This window comes from Zonotrichia albicollis, chromosome 18 (assembly GCF_047830755.1).
Source record: "Zonotrichia albicollis isolate bZonAlb1 chromosome 18, bZonAlb1.hap1, whole genome shotgun sequence".
NCBI lineage: Eukaryota > Metazoa > Chordata > Aves > Passeriformes > Passerellidae > Zonotrichia > Zonotrichia albicollis.
The window spans coordinates 11023793-11040592 of NC_133836.1; the positions used below are offsets into that span (position 1 = coordinate 11023793).

A 16800-nucleotide genomic window follows, 5' to 3' on the forward strand; every position below is an offset into this window, starting at 1 on the left:
TTTCAATTAGCATAGAATGGTCATGGAATACAATTAAAAATGTTACTGAATGACATCCCCCCACCCTTTACAATTCTTCCTGACCTGATATTGAGCATTTTACAGTGGTTCCAAGGGGTTTTTGTGGCTCAGACCTCTGAAAAAAACTTTCCTACCTCAGAAATCCAGTTCCTCTGCAGTCACTCAGAATAGACCTAATGAAGTAGCTCACCTTTTGCATTATATACTCTGATGCATGGTGTGTATATTTTGCAAGGGAGAAGAAAATAGAGTTAGCCATTCTGCCAAAACAGGACAGTATTAAAGAAGCGAAGGCAAATATATTTAAATTCAGCTAAAAGACTGTTCTGTAAGAAAGGATCATCCACGCTGAGCCATTCCTGGAGCAGAATGTGCAGATCTGGAACAGGAGAAACTGACGCTCCAGTGCAAGCTGCAATCACCCTCTCCCTCCCAAAGAGGAGCAAGAATATACCCTGCACACATTTACTCTCAGAAATAAGGTGATGGGTTTTACCTGTTGTCGATGGCCACACTTGGCTGCCACTTGCAGTGACTGGAAAGGAGAGGAGTGATTTCGGAAGGACAGACAGCGGGACCGTGCTGACTCCATATGGACAACACCCTGCCCAGGGAGTAGGGCAGTGAGGACACCAGGCCTTGGGGGACACAGCTCGGCAGCCTGGCCCCTTTCAAACCCTGGGCCAGCTGGGACATAAACAGTCTCTGGATGGTAGGAATATGGCTGGTTAAGTTTCTTCTTCTTGTCCAAATCCTGTAACATCCAGGGGAAGAAAGTGCCAAAACTGTGTGAAGGCCGAGCCTGGAACAACCTCCTCTTCTTCCAGCTCCAGTGTTTCTTCCAGGATCAGGATGAACAGCAACAGTCCTGGGGGTTGTTGTGGAGTGAGAGGAATGAAGATCATTATTTACACAGGAATCTTCCTGGAAATGGAAAGCTGTTGTATCTGAACAGCTCTGAGAAAAGAGAAAAGACAAAGTCCACTTTGAAGCTGGTGCTGGAGTTTCTCTGAAAACTGGGCTGTGCTGTACAGAGTGCTGGGATGTAATCCCTCTGAGGTCTGTCACAGGACTGGAGTTCAATTTTATGTGGCAAGAAATTGGGAAAACTGAGGTGTCCAAGAAAGGGGCTGGAGGCTCGTGGCTTAAATCTGAAGAAAATATTTTGGTAGTTTCTACAGGATAAAGTGCCAAAGGCTGAAAGCTGAACATCTTGGTGCAGCAGCTGTCAGCCCAGCGTGAGTGTACGTTCCTGTTAATGCAAGAAAAGGCTTCCAAGAGATTTTTAGATCTGCATTGGCTGTACCTGTCACGCACTGGAAGAATTTCAGAAGAAGATGGCAGAGGTTCTAAGTCACGGCTGCTTTTGGCAGGGGCCAGGAGCTTGCTGGCCATTGCAGACAACTTGCTCAGCAATGCTGGTTCTTTGGTACATTTTCTAAATTTCAAGCTGTTCAACAAACTGCACCTTTTGGCCCTCTGCCTTGGCATATGCACAAATCTCATGGCTGTGTCCTTTTCCACTGTCGGTGCTTTACATGCAAAGTACAAAGATTCCAGAAGCGGGTTTTCCTGTTTAGGGAATATTTCCAGGGGAATCTCAGAGACAGGTGAACTTTTCATTGTTTTCATTTTTGTTACAGTTTTTAGCTGATACAATGTGCGAACTTTTTTGCATGTCCTTCCAGGTTGTATTTTTAATGGAAGTTTATTTGTAGTTCCTCTTCGTTTATTTGTAGTTCCAAAGGCACCAGGGATCCCATCATACCCTAAATTAAGGTTCAGGTTTTTCATTTCTGAATCCTGAGTCTTCAAAAACTGTGAGCTAATAAAATCTGTGGTAATCTTTGGCCTTTTAACTTCTTGTAAAGTGCTACATAGTTTACTTTCACTGCCTCTTACAGCAGCAATCTCCTCTGAAGGACCCCCCAAGTTTGTACTTCTGGATGTCATCAACTCAGAAGAGCTGCATAACAGTTCAGAACTGTGCAGCACACTTGGCTGCAGTATGATTTTTGCTTTCTCCTGATGTTCTAACTTCTGTTCTTGTTGTGCCTTGCCCAACTGATGTGCTTCCATCTTTCCATCCTTCTTCTGTATCAATACTTGACGTTCCTCTATTTGATCAGCTCTCTCTGAACATAAAGCCCCATTTTCCTTGCAAACTGCACCTGTTGGTATTTTGTCCTGGCTTTCTGTTACTTCCTTTACATTATCTTTGCTCCATGCATTCAATTTGTAAGGCACACACGCTTCACTGCAAACCACACAGTTTGGGGATGGTTCTTTGCAGCTGTCTGATAGTGTGCTCAGAGGAGGAGAAAACGTGGGCGTTGCATCATCCTGCACTTCTGGGGCAGCCTCTGGGGCAGATACAGCTCCAGCCTGACAGTCATGCACAGTTTCTGAAAGTACACTGGTACCTGCTGAGTTTGGGAGCTTTGTATCATTCTGTCTTTCTTCTGAAAGACTATTGAATTTGGATCTTGGGATTTCTTCCAAAACCTTTCCATAATTCTCAATCCTGAGGGGGACTATTTTGCTACCAGACTCTTCAGAATCTTCCAACAAGTCCCATGAACAATCTTTGGGCAGCTTTCCTCTAGGGGCTTCCTCTTTTCCTATCATCTCTTGTACACAGGTGTTCTTCAACTTCTCTTCACCAGCACTTTTTGGTGAGCTCATGTCCATGTCTTTCCCAGCTGGCATGCAAATCCCCTCACCTTTCAGACTTTCTTTGCTGTGGGCACAAACTCTTGAGCTTTTGGCACCATTCAGAGAGCCAGCTGCTGATTCATTCCCTGAAGATGGAACCTCAATATTGCTGGATTTTTTCTTAACAGAAATTGTTACAGAAAGGATTTTTGTCATGGAAGTATCGTTGCTAATTTTTTTGTCTGCAGATGAAATATCTCTTTGTGGATTCTCAGATGACATACACAGCTTTTCTTTCTCAGGCAGAGAGATGTGAGAGTTCAGAGCTGACACAGTTTCTGAAACCACCTGAGTCTTACTAGAAGTTTCTTGGCTGTCAAACTTCTCAGAATGGGATGTACAAATACCCCTTTGAGCATCAGTTTCTTTACCAGGTTTAAAAGTTAACAGTGGGTGAGAGTTATTTAAGATAGGAGTTATACTCAGACCTTCTCTGTTTCCTGTACCTGACAGCACATTTATATTTTCTGGCTTATCTGTATTCTTAACCTTCTCTTGACCAGGAGGACTTTTTGGTGAGCTCATGTCCATGTCTTTCCCAGCTGGCATGCAAACCCCCTCACCTTTCAGGCTTTCTTTGCTGTGGGCACAAACTCTTGAGCTTTTGGCACCATTCAGAGAGCCAGCTGCTGATTCATTCCCTGAAGATGGAACCTCAGTATTGCTCATTTTTTTCTTAACAGAAATTGTTACAGAAAGGATTTTTGTCATTGAAGTATCTTTGCTAAAAACTTCAGCTGAAGATGAATGACAATTATCTCTTTGTGTACTCTTGGGTGACATACACAGCTTTTCTTTCTCAGGCAGAGAGATGTGAGAGTTCAGAGCTGACACAGTTTCTGAATCTGCCTGAGTCTCAACACAAGATTCCTGGATGTCAAACTTTCCAAAATGAGATGGACCAATGCCACTTTGAGCATCAGTTTCTTTACCAGGCTCAATAGTTAACTGTGGGTGAAAGTTGTTTAAGATAGGATTTATACTCAGACTTTCTCTGTTTTCTGTATCTGAAAGCATATTCCTGTTTTCTGGCTTGTGTGAGAGACTCCCATGAATTGATGAAATGGGCAGAAATTGAGCACTAATTGTATTTTCCTGGTTCTCCACCAACCACTTTATCTTTGGCAAAGATTGCTGCATTTTGTTTCCTGCAAACACCAGCTCTGCTTGCTCTTTTGCACATTGGATAAAACGAGCCTGCTGTGAGCACTGTGCTTTGTCATCAGAAACGTTTTCTTCAAGAGCTCCTTTATTGTTTCTTTCACATCTGTTCTCATGTTCTTGTAGTCTGATTGTCTTCTCTTCAATCAGATCACTAATGGAGTCCATGGATCCTGAAGAATCTTCATTTTTCACACCAATTAAAGAGTCCAAACCCATTACATTGTCTGGTACAGCTCCTTTAAACCTGGTTTCCCTTGCATGTTTATGGTCTAACAGAGGCAGGTCACCACCTGTTCTTAGCAGAACCTCTTCACTGTGATTGGGATCAGTTTTGTCTCTTTCCACAGAACCGGTTGTGCTTTGTGAGCCAGTGTTTGGTTGGTTGGTTAAACTTTCTAAATGCTGCTCACTGCCCAGCACTGGGACATCACACTCACTCTGACAGGGATGAAATGGATTTCCCAAGGGACAGAGGGTCTCCTCAGCACGTGGTGTTGGAACGTTCCCGCTGTCCAGGGCTGCCTGTGGGTCACACTCAGAGGGATCAGCTGGGAGCAATGGCATTTCTTCCTGCCCATGTTCTCTCTTCCATGGGCCTAACACAGAGTTGTAAAATCCAAAATTATGAGCACAGGTGTTTTTGTTAGATCTGATGAACAGCTGTTGACGAGTCCTATTTCTCTGATTGCCTTCAGGAGCATTGGGGGAATCCACAGCTTTTGTTTTATCAAACTGCTCTATCTGGGAAGCACACATGCCAATGTGTTCTTTTGCCTCATCTCTGTCACAAACAATTTCACTGCACATTGCTTTACAAAGATCAAATTGTTCCACAACCTCCATATTCTCATTTGAAACCTCACCTCTTGCCAAGGTAGCAGCAGACTTCTCTGCAGTATATGCTGAGCAAAACATGTTTTTTCCTGTGGAAATATAATTTGTACCATGTAGAGCTCTACCTCTGCTGCCCCAGTCATTTTCCCAAAGAAGAGATCCACGTGCTTTTGGAAAGGTCATTGCCTCTTTACTGTTATATCCTGATGAAGACACTCCTTCCAAATGATCATTTTCTTCAATCTTAGCAACTTCAACACCAAAAGACTGACTGTTCAGGAAAACTTCATCCCCACATGTACTCCCTGATAAAATACAGGAAGTGCTGGCAGCTGTACACTGTTTTTTTGTACTCTTGTTATTATAAAGCCATGTGTGACAATGTTCATTTTCTAAACCAATGACCATTCTCTCCATATTTCCTGCAGAAGACTTTATATTCATTTGGGATACTCTGCTTGCTGTATTAGGGCTATCAAAAGTCATGGAATTTACAGAAGACTTGAATTTGTCTTTATGAAGCAAAACTTCAGCAACTTTTCCCACTGGTGTTCCGGAAGCAGCAATTAATTCTTTTCTAGACCAGTTATCCCAGGCCTTGTCCCTGCATGAAACTTCATTATTAGTACAAGGAAGACACTCCTTATAATGAGGTTCTCTTGATTTTTGTAAAACAGGAGGTAGAGTTACATTTAGTGTATAAAACAAATTTGTTTTCTTCCCAGTGGATAATCTGTTATTACCATCAGCTTCTGCAGCTCCAGCTAAACCACCAGCCAACTCTTCTGATGTTTTATTGCTCCCAGATTCCTTTTCAAGCAGTTGTGCCTTGGGTGAGTCTTTTCCTAGCTTGGTACCAAGCTGAAGACAGCTGTGGTTACCGAGAGGAGGGATTTTGTTGGCAGTACTGTCAGAGCAGATGTCTCTCTGCCCAGTTTCATGGGGAGCAATGGTACTCGTTTCCACCCACAAACTATTTTCTGTTGTATCATTCTTGCATGGGTCACTGACAGAGAATTGCCACTGGTCCTTTTTCAGCTTCTCACCTTCTGATGGGAATATTTTAAATTTTTCTTTTGAGAACTCCTCAGGAGATGAAGCAACAGAACTAAAAACTGGAGAATGACACTGCTCAGAGTTAGCAGCCTTTTGAGCTTCAGGCCAGCTACAAATTTCAACGTTATCTCCCACAGCAATTCTTCTCCAGACTTCAGCAGCTTCTTCAGATTCAGAGCTGCATGATTTTCCTATAGCAGCACTTAATTCCCTAGGATCAGGTCTTGCACTAGATAATCCTTTTTTCCTTACCACTGAGATCTTCTCTAGTGGTGCAGATGTGGAGGTTTGGCTTTTTAAAAACCCAGTTCCGTGATCATAAAGAGTGTGGTGTTTGATGTTTTGGGGAAGGTACTTCTGGGGGGTTTCACTGAGAATTCTGTGAACTGCAGAACTGCCTTCTGGTGGCACATTTCCCAAGTCCAGATAACAGCTGCTTTTCAGAACCGGACATAAAACTTTAGATCTTTGTGTGGAGAGTGTTCTACAGCTTTCTGCTGAGAACACCTCCTGAGGTGCCTTTTGTTCAGGTACAGGACCCTTAAAGAAGTCATAAGCATCATTTTCTTCATCCTGCTGACAACTCTGGCAATTCCCAAATGACGTACTGAATTCCTTAAGCGGATTTTGTCTGGGTAACTTTTCTTCTCTGACCTCCAACACAGACACACCACTCCCCCCTGTTCCCAAGGGCATGGCAGCACGGGCTTCTGACCCACCATAGTCACTTGTTTTTTGTGGATGATCTGCAGCTGCTCCAACGTCCATGACTTTTAAAGGCCCTAAAAACCCTAAGATGCTGGTTTCTGAAACCCCAGCTCTGGCCATGAGTGGGCATTGATTGCCCTCGGGTGGAAGACCTGTACTCACTCTGTCACTCCTGTATCCTGCTTTACTAAATATCCTAGTCCCATCAGCCTTCATACCTTGTACTTCTTCAGTGAGCTTTGGCAGAGTTTCAGCTGTCACCTGAACATTTGCTTGGTTTTCTTCTGCATAAGAAAAAAAATAGAGCAAATCAGAATTATATGCTAAATTTAGAAGGCATTCAGCTTATTAAATACCCTTTGTTGTTGCACACAACACTCTGTGCAGTGTTGGTTACCAAATGTTCTTAAAAGTGACAACTGATGCTAACAATTTTAGTACAAGTCTTTAGAGGAAAAAACAAACTATTCCACCACAATGCTATGGTAACAAAACCAATCCTTTTCACTACAGACATTTCCATGAGCAGCAGGCATTCCAAGCCCTGCACATTTCAGATTCCTCTAACATCAAGCTAGGTGAATGCAGGTCCTGTAACTTAACACACAGGAAGCCGTGGCCAACATTAAAATAATGCTTCTTTGTAAGATCAAAATTGAACATAGGCTGGGACTTGATCTGCTCCAGCCTAGAAATAGGGCTGGAATTGTGTGGCCATTTCCATTTCTTTTTCCTAGGAGACATGTCTGTCATTAACTCATCCACAGGAAAACAAGACATATCTCATCTGCCCAAGCAATTTGGATTATTCATAAAGTTTCTTCTGTAAAATCACAAGGAAGGTGCTAATTAAAAAAAATACAGTTACTGTAGAATATCTTCATACTCAAAACTTCACAGGGAAAATATTTACTCAGACTTCTGCAGATTTTTTCCCTCTTTCCTAGCAAGCACCAAGACTAGATGGCATTTGCAAGCTAAACACAAGTTTAGGTAAAGATAGCAGAGAGGGAAAAGAAAATAATTACTAGATACAGGCAAAGTGACCAAAGTACTTGGAGCTAGAAAATTATGGAGGAATTGTAATGAAATTAATAATTACTTGAACTGTCCTCTTTCTTTGGATTCTGCACTTTCAATTGTATTTTTTAGAACACTCAAAAATGAATGAGTAATAGTTTTTTATATATATGTGCTATTCCTGCTCTCATGCACTCCATCTTTGAAACAAAAGGAAATACAAAACATCTGCTATTAAAAAACCTCTTCTGCTTTGGAAACAAATAACTAAACCACATCTTCTACAGAAAAGGTCTTGAGGCAAGTACATACCCTGCCAGGAGAAAGTACAGCATTAAGTTTTGATAGTGTTACAGTTACACAGGGTAATACTTTCTAAATGAGCCATCTCACAATCACTCATCTGTTTGAAATCAACAATAAATAACTGGGAGAGAATCAGGGGCTGGATGGAGATGTACAGCTAAAATAACTACCTGTTCTCCTCAGAGATCCTGTAATTTCAGTGCAATAGGTTCTCAAAGACTTTGCCTCTTGCTCATTTAGGTGAGAGTCCTCCTGAAACAAGACAGACACATGGTCAGACATGGTTAGCTATGCTTAGACAGAAAAATGGTTAGATCTTGTGAAGTGTCTCATGTCTCAGAGACTGCATCTGCTCAGCTGGGTTAGTTCAGAATAAGGAATTCACTGAGAAACCTCCAGACACATCAGCCCTGGCCAGAGGCAGCCTTGCACTGCAAGGGCTTCACACAAGCTCAAAGGATTTATCCCCAAACCACTGCTGTATTTATCAGCAATGAAGTCTTGTGATGTGGCAGCTAAAATGTAAGTATATGGCTTAAAATGCAAATTGTTAAAAATTGGAATGAGAAGAGTAATCCAGTCTGCATGTCTAGTTCACAGCCCCAAACCACCACCACCAGACTCCTGGGAAGATGTGTCTCTATTAGAACTTGCCTTCTACCATTCCTTGGACTCAAACCCACAAAGCCTGGAACAGGTGACCTAGATCTGTCAGCAAAACCACCAAACCATGATCCCACAACCAAACCACCTGCATTTAGAAATATGTGAAAATTCATCTTTAAAACTGAATGACTATAAAGAATTTAACAATTTTAATTTCACAAAAGTGATAAATAATTTTTTTTTAAAAAGTCAGATAAATCAAACAGATATCAAAATTTGGAATTAAACGCACGAAATTATGCAACACCCAATAATTAAGGTAAAACACTCAGCTGTGCACCTTTTTCTGTTACATATCTGCCTTACACCATTCCAGCAGTATTTAAGCAAGTGAAAACATTGGTATTTTAAAATACTGCTGGTTTACTGAATTATTGTCTAATTTTTCACTGGAGCCACAATAATCCAGGCACTGACACACACACCCACCCCTGGATGTGCCCAAGGCCTGGCTGGAGGGGGCTCTGAGTAACCTGGTCAGGTGGAAGGTGTCCCTGCCCATGGCAGGGGGTTGGAACAAAATGACCTTTAAGGTCCTCATCCCACCCAAACCACTTTATGATTCTATACTAGAAGACACAAAAAAGAACCAGGAAACCCATTGCCAAACCCACTGCCTAGTGACTCTAAGCCTAAATTCAAATTATATCATGCAGGGATTCATTTCTGCATTCACTTACTTGTTCTGACCAACTTTTCCCCAGAGTTAAAGGACAACATTCAGCGTGATGGTCCTCAGCACCTTGTGCCTCTTCATCTTCTTTCTGGTACCCATCACCAGAACAGTCTAATTTCCTAAAGTGTCTTTTTCTGCTTTTTTCATCCTCTGCAAGGTCTCCAGCCTGTAGTAATTCTTCAGGAAAGGATTCTGCTGGCCCATGAGAAATCACCTGGAGCACGTCACCCAGATCCTGTGTGTTGTGGCAGAAGTTTCCCAGGGCAGAAGTCCAGGGCCCATCCCTGTGTGCCAGCACGGGCACCGGCCCGTCCGACTGCGCATCCAAGGCCAGGCTGGGCCCCGGCACTGCCATCAGGTCCCTGGAGAAGCTCTCTGGCAGCCCAGGGTACAACTCCTCTGTTACAGCAGACACAGAGGAATCGAGGAGAGACTCCACCCCAGATGAGAGCATCAGGGCTGTTGAAGATCAGTTGCCCTGAGCTTTTCAGTTTATCCTAAAAATAAAAGCAATGTTAAATCAACGAACATTGGATGAACCATAGAAAACTCTGAGCTAGAAGGGATCCTCAAGGATCACTGAAATCCAACTTCTGGACTAGATTAAAAGGAAAAGCTTAATTTTCTCAAGATTCAAGTATATATGTTTAAGAAAGACACTTCCAAATGTGTCTTTAAGAAAGGAGCTGAGGAAGATTTGAGTATCTAAGGAAATGCTCCATGAACAAATGAAGAGAATAAAGTGAAATAGATACTCCCAAGCCTCATTTTCACATTCAAACATCTCCCTGCAGATTTAAACCACATCTTCTGAATAACCTGAGAAGAGATAATAAAGCAAATCACTGGGGCTTGTATCAGACATCCTCCTCCTTCACTAGAACTAAAGCACTGTTGGATTTCCTGGGATTTTCATGCGTTTCTAGTCTTTGGAAAAAAGCTCCAAGTTTTCTTCACATTCTGTGCCTCAAACCAACACTGTCTGAGCCATCGGCCTGTGCCTCTGAGCTTCTCTCATGTGAGCACTCTGTGCTGTCCCGGAGTGCAGAGGGTGCCTGGTGCCAGGACACAGCCCCGCTCCCGATCCTCCTGGGCCCGGACCCGAACACCGGCAGCGGCTCTGTGAGCACGGGCCAGGAGCTCCGGCTGAGCTGGCACCGCTGCTGTCGGCTCCGGGACAGCCCCGCCGTGCAAACGCCGCCGTCAGTCGGTCCCGGAGGCTCACGGACAGCACCGGGCTAAGCCAGGCCTTAGAGGAGCACCAGTGACTCAGTTTACCGCAACTCGGGCTCATCAGCCGAGCGCTGCTCCGTGCTCCTCTAGCAGGAGCAGCCGGTACAGACACCGGGGAAACTCGCACCAGACCCCCGGGAACACGGGAGCCCACTGGTCCCGGGAGAGCATCACCGTCCCGGCGGTGCCGCCCGAGCCCAGCCGCGCCGGGACCGGGGGCGACGCTTTGTTCCGAGCGCCGCAGCAGCGCCGACAGACCCGGCCCCGAGCCCCGCTCCTTCTCCGCGGCAGCAGCCCCCGCACCGCCCGGACCGAGGGTCCGCAGCCGCCCTGCGGCGGCGCACCGGAGATCGCCGCTCACGGTAATTACACAACCGCCGGCTGTGTCTCCCCCGCGCCCGTGCTGAGCAGGGCCCGCGCCGCCCACTCGAGCCCGCTCAACTCCCGCCGCGCGCAGGAGGCGGGGCCCGCCCGGCGCGCCCCGCCCGGTGCCGTTACCTGAGCGGCGGCGGCCGCCGGCCCCGCTGTGCGCGCCCGCCGCGCCCCGCCCCGCGCGCATCACTTCCGCATCCGGGGCGGGCCCGGCGCGGAACCGGCAGCTGGGGCTGTGGCCCCGCCTCCGGCAGCGCCCGCCCCGCCCCCGAACGGCCCCGCCCATCATCGGGCCGGGTCTCACATGCCCCGCCCCCGTAGTGGGCGTGTCCCCTGCTCCTTCCCACGGTGGCGGTGCGTGGGTCACGTGGCGCGCGGCCCCGGACGCGGAAGTGCCGCGCGGTACCCGCGGGACGGCACCGCCGGGGCAGGGCCGGGCCGGGCCCCGCGTTGGGCGCTCCGCGAGCAGGGCCGGGACTGCGCCGCGCTCCGCTCTGCTGTGGCACGGCCGGCCCCGGCCGCGCTGCCCGGGACTGTGAGCGGCCCGGAGCGTTGGCTGGGCTCCCTTGGCGCCCGGACTACACCGTTCTCCCCGGTGTCCTTCCCCCGTGCTCTGCTGTGAGCCGCCGCGCTGCTCGCTCTGTGCTGCTGCCCCCCGTGCGGGTAAGGACCCTGGCGGCCCGTGTGCCCCTCGCCGCTGCTCCGGGCAGGCACTCGGGTGTCTCGATTCGATTCTCTTCCCCTGTAAGCGAACGGACGCAGCGGTTCCGTGGCTGTTTAATGCCACAGGCACGGCAGCGCAATGGAACCGCTTGGCTTTGTTTGCTCTCCGCTCTTTGAGGCGCCCCCGGTGCGGCTCTGCCGGGTCCCAGCACCAAGCGGCGCTGCATTCCAGACCCGCATCAGTTCCAAGTTATAGAGTTTGTTGTAACAAATGTTAGTTATACGGGGCTTTTTTCCCACCACGACTCTGTAGCTCGGTAATTGACTTTCTGTAAGCGCTTCTGCAAGCTCAACCCTTTAATCTATTAGAAAAACACACTTTTAGCACACTCTCTCCTTGTGCCTGTGCCTGTAGCTGCCCCGCACTCCCCTGTGCTGGGCGCAGCTCTGCCACGCCGCGGTGAAATCGGCCGGGACAGCGCGCTGGGTTCACGTGCAGGACATAAACAATGGTTCTGCATTGTCAACAGATCTGTGTTTGCTTTCCTTTCTGTGTTAGATATGCAAGATGCCTTTAACCGTCTTGGCTCGAAGCGTCTGAGAGGAACTGGAGCTCAAGATGAGAACCAACAAGGTGTACAAGCTCGTCATCCATAAGAAGGGGTTTGGAGGCAGTGGTCAGTATCCCCTTGCTCATAACAGTGAGATCAACACTCACTTAATTGAAAACAATTGTTTTATTGTAAAATTGCAGTTGTGAAAGAGTGAAGATGTAACAGTATTTGCAGTATTTCCAGCCAGAGTTTGGAAAGATCTTTCTAATAACAGGATACAGCAAAATAAATGAATGTTTATTGGAAGAGACAAAGATTGTATCTAAAAATAAAATAGCTTTGTTTTTTTCTTCCTCCCCTTTTGTTGCCACACTTCTCTCTTAATCTGGTGTTTCAGTCACCCTAAGGAGTGACACATATGTCAGTGACTTATGGCTGCACATGGATGTGTTTCTGAGCACTAATAACAGTGCCACTGATTGGATTGTTCACTGCTTCTAGATTTACACATTGATAAATCTTGTTGAGATTCTATAGCTGTCTACTTTCCTGCTGGTTTGTTGTATGAAAAGTACAGAAGATGATTCTGGTTGTCTAAATAAGACACAGTCTTTTGTGAACACTTCTTTTGTGAAAGTTCTGTTATTTGAGTTGTTTGTGCCTGCAGGAGTGGCTGGGTAGGGACCCTGTCATGTGGGGAGTAGAAAGCATTTTGCTGATGTGTTCATCTTGGTTTGGAATATCAGCATCTTGGTATGCTGAGCTGTTGTATGTAAACATGCAGGTGTCTGTTTAGTATATAGCTGTTCACTGCCCTCGTTCCCTTATGTCTTGTAGATGATGAACTGGTGGTGAATCCCAAAGTATTTCTTCAAATCAAGCTGGGAGATGTTGTGGAAATTGCACATCCCAATGATGAATACAGGTGAATTCTCTTTGCTGATATCAGTGGGGTTGGAGCACTGAAAGGATCTGTTCATGTGTAGTGCTTTCTAGAGTGAGAGGCTCTTGGGGCTGACATCACTTTGCCTCAGGATGCTGTCATGATTTTTTCTGCCTAAAGAGAAGTAAAGAGGTAACTTTAGCTTCATTAAGAGTGCTTCATTAAAATTAGCTTCATTCAAGAGTGCTTCATTAAAATTTATGAAATTCTTGTGTTTAGTGTTAGTTTGCTCATCTTCCATAGGCCCAGTAGCACCTGAATATAGAATTGACAATGTCTGTAATGCTCTTCCTAGTTCTACTGTTACTTAAGGATTATTCTCCTATCCTACAGTATATCCTAGGCAAAATTAAAATTTTGTGGCCTTATTGTATGAACCTGTTCATCCTGCAGCCTCTGTCTGAAAGGCAGCAGTAACCTGTGGGAGGATCTGAGAAGTTCTTGTGTGACCTGGTTTCCCATTTGTAGTTTCATCTTTACCTCAAGAGTACCTTGTAATTATGAAGAGTGTAAGGAGCAAGACAGAGAGACAGGTGGAGAGGATGGTGCATGAAGCTTTCTAGAAAATATTAATGTTTCTCTCCATCTCATCCTGTGGTCCATGTTACTAAATAGTTTTGAGTGTGTGATTTACCAAAGAGACTGTTGGTACCTCAGCTTGTCTGCTTTTTTTCCTCTTCTCCATGCTAGTCCCCTGCTTCTCCAAGTGAAGTCACTTAAGGAAGATCTGCAGAAAGGTAAAACTTGAGACTTATGCACAGCAATATCATATGAAGGGTGACGTGCCTGGGCTGTACCTGTAATTGACTAGTGTGTGTATTTAATTTCATCTGAAAATCAATGCTTTGCCTGTTTAGCAAGGGAAGGATTGGAATTTTAACAGAAAACGGGCAATTAGTTCTAAATCTGCTTTTGTTTGGGTAACATGAGTATGGTTTAAGCAAACCTGACTTTTTAGCCTGAAATGTGTGTTTCATGACAGTCTGACTGTGCTGGTTTTGTAGCTGCAAACCACTTGGAACCTGTTGGTGACATTGACCCCTCTGCTGTCCTTTCTTGCTCCCTGGCAGAAACGATCAGTGTGGACCAGACAGTGGCGCAGGTGTTCCGCCTGCGGCCCTACCAGGATGTCCATGTCAATGTTGTTGACCCCAAGGTCTGTGGGTTTGCCACTTGTTTCCATCTATTCCATTAATTAACTCAAGTTACAGCCCTGTGACTTTCCATCTACAGTAGTCTGGGGGAAGAAAGGCATTTATTTTTCGTTGAAAGATATTTAGTCTTCTTCTCTAAGAAAGTGAGCCTTAGGCTTTTGAATTATTTGTTGGTTTGTTATATGTTGCTTCTCTCCCTGCAATCTCTGCTCTCTTTTTGAACTCTATGATCCCACTTCCACAGAGCTTGGTAGAAATGTAGAACATTTCACATATTTTTAAATTTCAAAAATTCGTGAGAACCAGGCACAATAAAGAAAAGCAGAAAGTAGCCTAGTCAGAAGAAGAGCCATGGCCTGGATTTGCATTATTTGGTACCACAGAGCCTCTTACAGAGGGGCATTTCCTGTAAATGTTCCAGCTGTTAAAAGAGCTGCAGTCTGAACTTACATTCTGCACAAGACAAAAGTCTGCAGGAAATGAAGTTTCCTTAATGTAATGAAAAATGGCAATAATTTATTTCAGCTTCCAATCTGCACTGAGACTTATAGTACAGATTTAGTCCTTGGGCTTTTCTGATCACATTGTGCAAGATTTTGCAACTCACAGTAGTTGAGGTACATGCACAACTTTGTTATTTATTTGTATGGGCTTCCCCTTTATCTTGCAGTTTAGGGATATTGACTTGCTTTTGAATGGCATTTCTTGTAACATTTGGTTATTAAATGAACAGATTGGGCTGCCCTACTTAGCAACAACCAGTAAAATCTAAGCAGTGTTTTTCATCCATTTCCCAGGAGGTGACCTTGGACTTGGTGGAGCTGACATTTAAAGATCAGTATATTGGGCGTGGGGATATGTGGAGGCTGAAGAAGAGTTTGGTAAGGCCCCTGCTGCCCTTGGGCAGGGTGCAGGGGATGAACCTTTTCTTTTGCTTGCTGTGCATGAAAGGAAGTGCTTTGCAAAATGCAGAGAGCCAAAGACAGTGCCTGCAGCTCCTGAGGATTTTGTGCTTTGAGTGGCACATCAGAGTTGGAGAAATGGGTGTAAATGCTGCAGAAAAACACATCCCATCATTTCCTACTCCACTGGTATAAGTTTAATTACTGCCTTGGGCGTTGAAAATGAGTATAGAGAGGTTTTTTTGCTTATGTTCTGAATTTTAATGATTGCTACATTTGGAAGGAAATGAGTCCAAATGTTTTTCAGGCAGAAGTATGCTGAAGTGTCCCCTCTCTGAGAGTACCACTTAATAAGCAGCTATTAGAGTATCTGCTGCCTGCATCTCTGAAGTGCAGTCTGTAGCTCCTCTAAGTGCAGTGAATTAGGCAGATGGTCCCAGTTAGAGCTGATCTGTGTTAAAAGTGGTTTTCTGTGTCTATTACAGAGGTTCTGTAGGCTGAGCTATTAGTAGTAACTACACTGAATGGACTTTGTGACTTCTGTCATAAAAATCACGTTTGAGTGCCAGTGGGTTTTATGTACATTGTTCTTCTCACTCTGAGCCTGCTCTTCTTCTAACACCTGCAACTCTTCTTTCCTAGGTCAGCACATGTGCATATGTCACCCAAAAAGTTGAATTTGCAGGTATCAGGTCAGTGCCTCCTCTGAGGGCTTACTGTTGTTTATTGCTTTAACTTCATGAGTTTTAAGTATCCAGCTGGAGGCTCTTCTCTGAAAAATCCTTCATGTTCCATTGTTCTCTTACTCATCTATAAATTTCTGTTTGCACCATGGGGTATGGGAAGGCTTCTGTCTGGTTTGAGGTAAAAGAAATTAATAGCAGGACAGCCAGCTACACTCGTGTGTATTTGAATATTTGCCCCCCTTCCCAAGCTGTATTAATGATTCAGAGGGAATTACTTCAGTTGCTTTTGGGGTGACACAGGGACAAGAAAATGTGCAGATGCAAAGGGAAATGGCTGTCTGGCATAGTTTGGGTTAAACATCGGATTTTAACCAAATAAGTCATCCTTGAGTGCAGATTTTGGTACATCTCTTACTTGCTCAATTACTGATTCTCTAATCTTCATATTCAAATATTCTGCACTTCTTTTCTTCCAGAGCCCAGGCAGGTGAACTGTGGGTAAAGAGTGAGAAAGTCACTTGTGGATACATCAGTGAGGACACCCGGGTAAGAGCTCAGGAAACAGGGGAAAGCAGTTTTCCCTTCCTTTCCTTGCCTGCCAGGATTTTGTAATTCTGCCTTGCCTGCAGATTTGTATGGATCATTGCAATTGGCTGTGTTGTGAGGTGAAGAATGGCAGGAAGTTCAGGACAAGGAATCATTATTGAACTTCAGCTCTGCTAGGAATGGCTTGTTAGAGGGGAAAGGCAGCTTGTCAGAGGGGAATTTGCCTGTTTTGGAAGGGCCACAGTTGTATGGGTTGCTGTGCAGTTAACCTCTTCATTTGGGCCTTCCAATGAATGTGCTTGGTTTTAAAGGAGGTCTTGCCTTCCTTTGCAGGTGGTCTTCCGCTCCACTTCTGCCATGGTTTATATTTTCATCCAGATGAGCTGTGAAATGTGGGATTTTGATATTTATGGTATGTAGGTAGCTGTGGCTGTGGATGGTCACAGCTGTCCTTTCTGCTCCTGCTATTTTTTTCTGCCACTTCCAGCAAAGTAAAATATCCTGCCTTTGGCCTGAGCAGTGCTCCAGGGCGTGCTGTGGTATTTCCTTAGGTTCTTCCTGCAGTGCCCGCCATTGCTGTC

The 16800-nt window shown here is 45.2% G+C and overlaps 2 protein-coding genes across 10 annotated transcripts in view; one reads left to right on the forward strand and one right to left on the reverse strand.

Moving 5' to 3' along the window:
- Positions 1 to 11052, reverse strand: part of PRR14L (proline rich 14 like) — a 20155-nt gene extending 9103 nt beyond the window's left edge. The window contains exons 1-4 of one of the 2 annotated variants that reach the window (XM_074554458.1): positions 10898 to 11052; positions 9171 to 9663; positions 7995 to 8076; positions 6717 to 6782 (exon numbers count right to left, since the gene is read on the reverse strand). In XM_074554458.1, coding sequence (XP_074410559.1) covers positions 6717 to 6782; positions 7995 to 8076; positions 9171 to 9620 — 598 coding nt within the window. In that variant the 5' untranslated portion in view covers positions 9621 to 9663; positions 10898 to 11052. Of the gene's footprint in view, positions 1 to 517; positions 6783 to 7994; positions 8077 to 9170; positions 9664 to 10897 lie in introns of both variants that reach the window. The other variant, XM_074554457.1, reaches the window with a different exon arrangement.
- Positions 11053 to 11116: 64 nt separating this feature from the next.
- The window catches only part of DEPDC5 (DEP domain containing 5, GATOR1 subcomplex subunit), a 44587-nt gene continuing 38903 nt past the window's right edge, over positions 11117 to 16800 (forward strand). For 5 of the 8 annotated variants that reach the window (XM_074554459.1, XM_074554465.1, XM_074554461.1 and 2 more), the window contains exons 1-9: positions 11118 to 11434; positions 11994 to 12111; positions 12826 to 12913; positions 13622 to 13668; positions 14002 to 14087; positions 14883 to 14966; positions 15630 to 15679; positions 16150 to 16219; positions 16553 to 16631. In XM_074554459.1, the coding sequence (XP_074410560.1) occupies positions 12054 to 12111; positions 12826 to 12913; positions 13622 to 13668; positions 14002 to 14087; positions 14883 to 14966; positions 15630 to 15679; positions 16150 to 16219; positions 16553 to 16631 (562 nt within the window). In that variant the 5' untranslated portion in view covers positions 11118 to 11434; positions 11994 to 12053. Of the gene's footprint in view, positions 11435 to 11993; positions 12112 to 12825; positions 12914 to 13621; positions 13669 to 14001; positions 14088 to 14882; positions 14967 to 15629; positions 15680 to 16149; positions 16220 to 16552; positions 16632 to 16800 lie in introns of all 8 variants that reach the window. The other 3 variants (XM_074554463.1, XM_074554464.1, XM_074554460.1) reach the window with 2 other exon arrangements.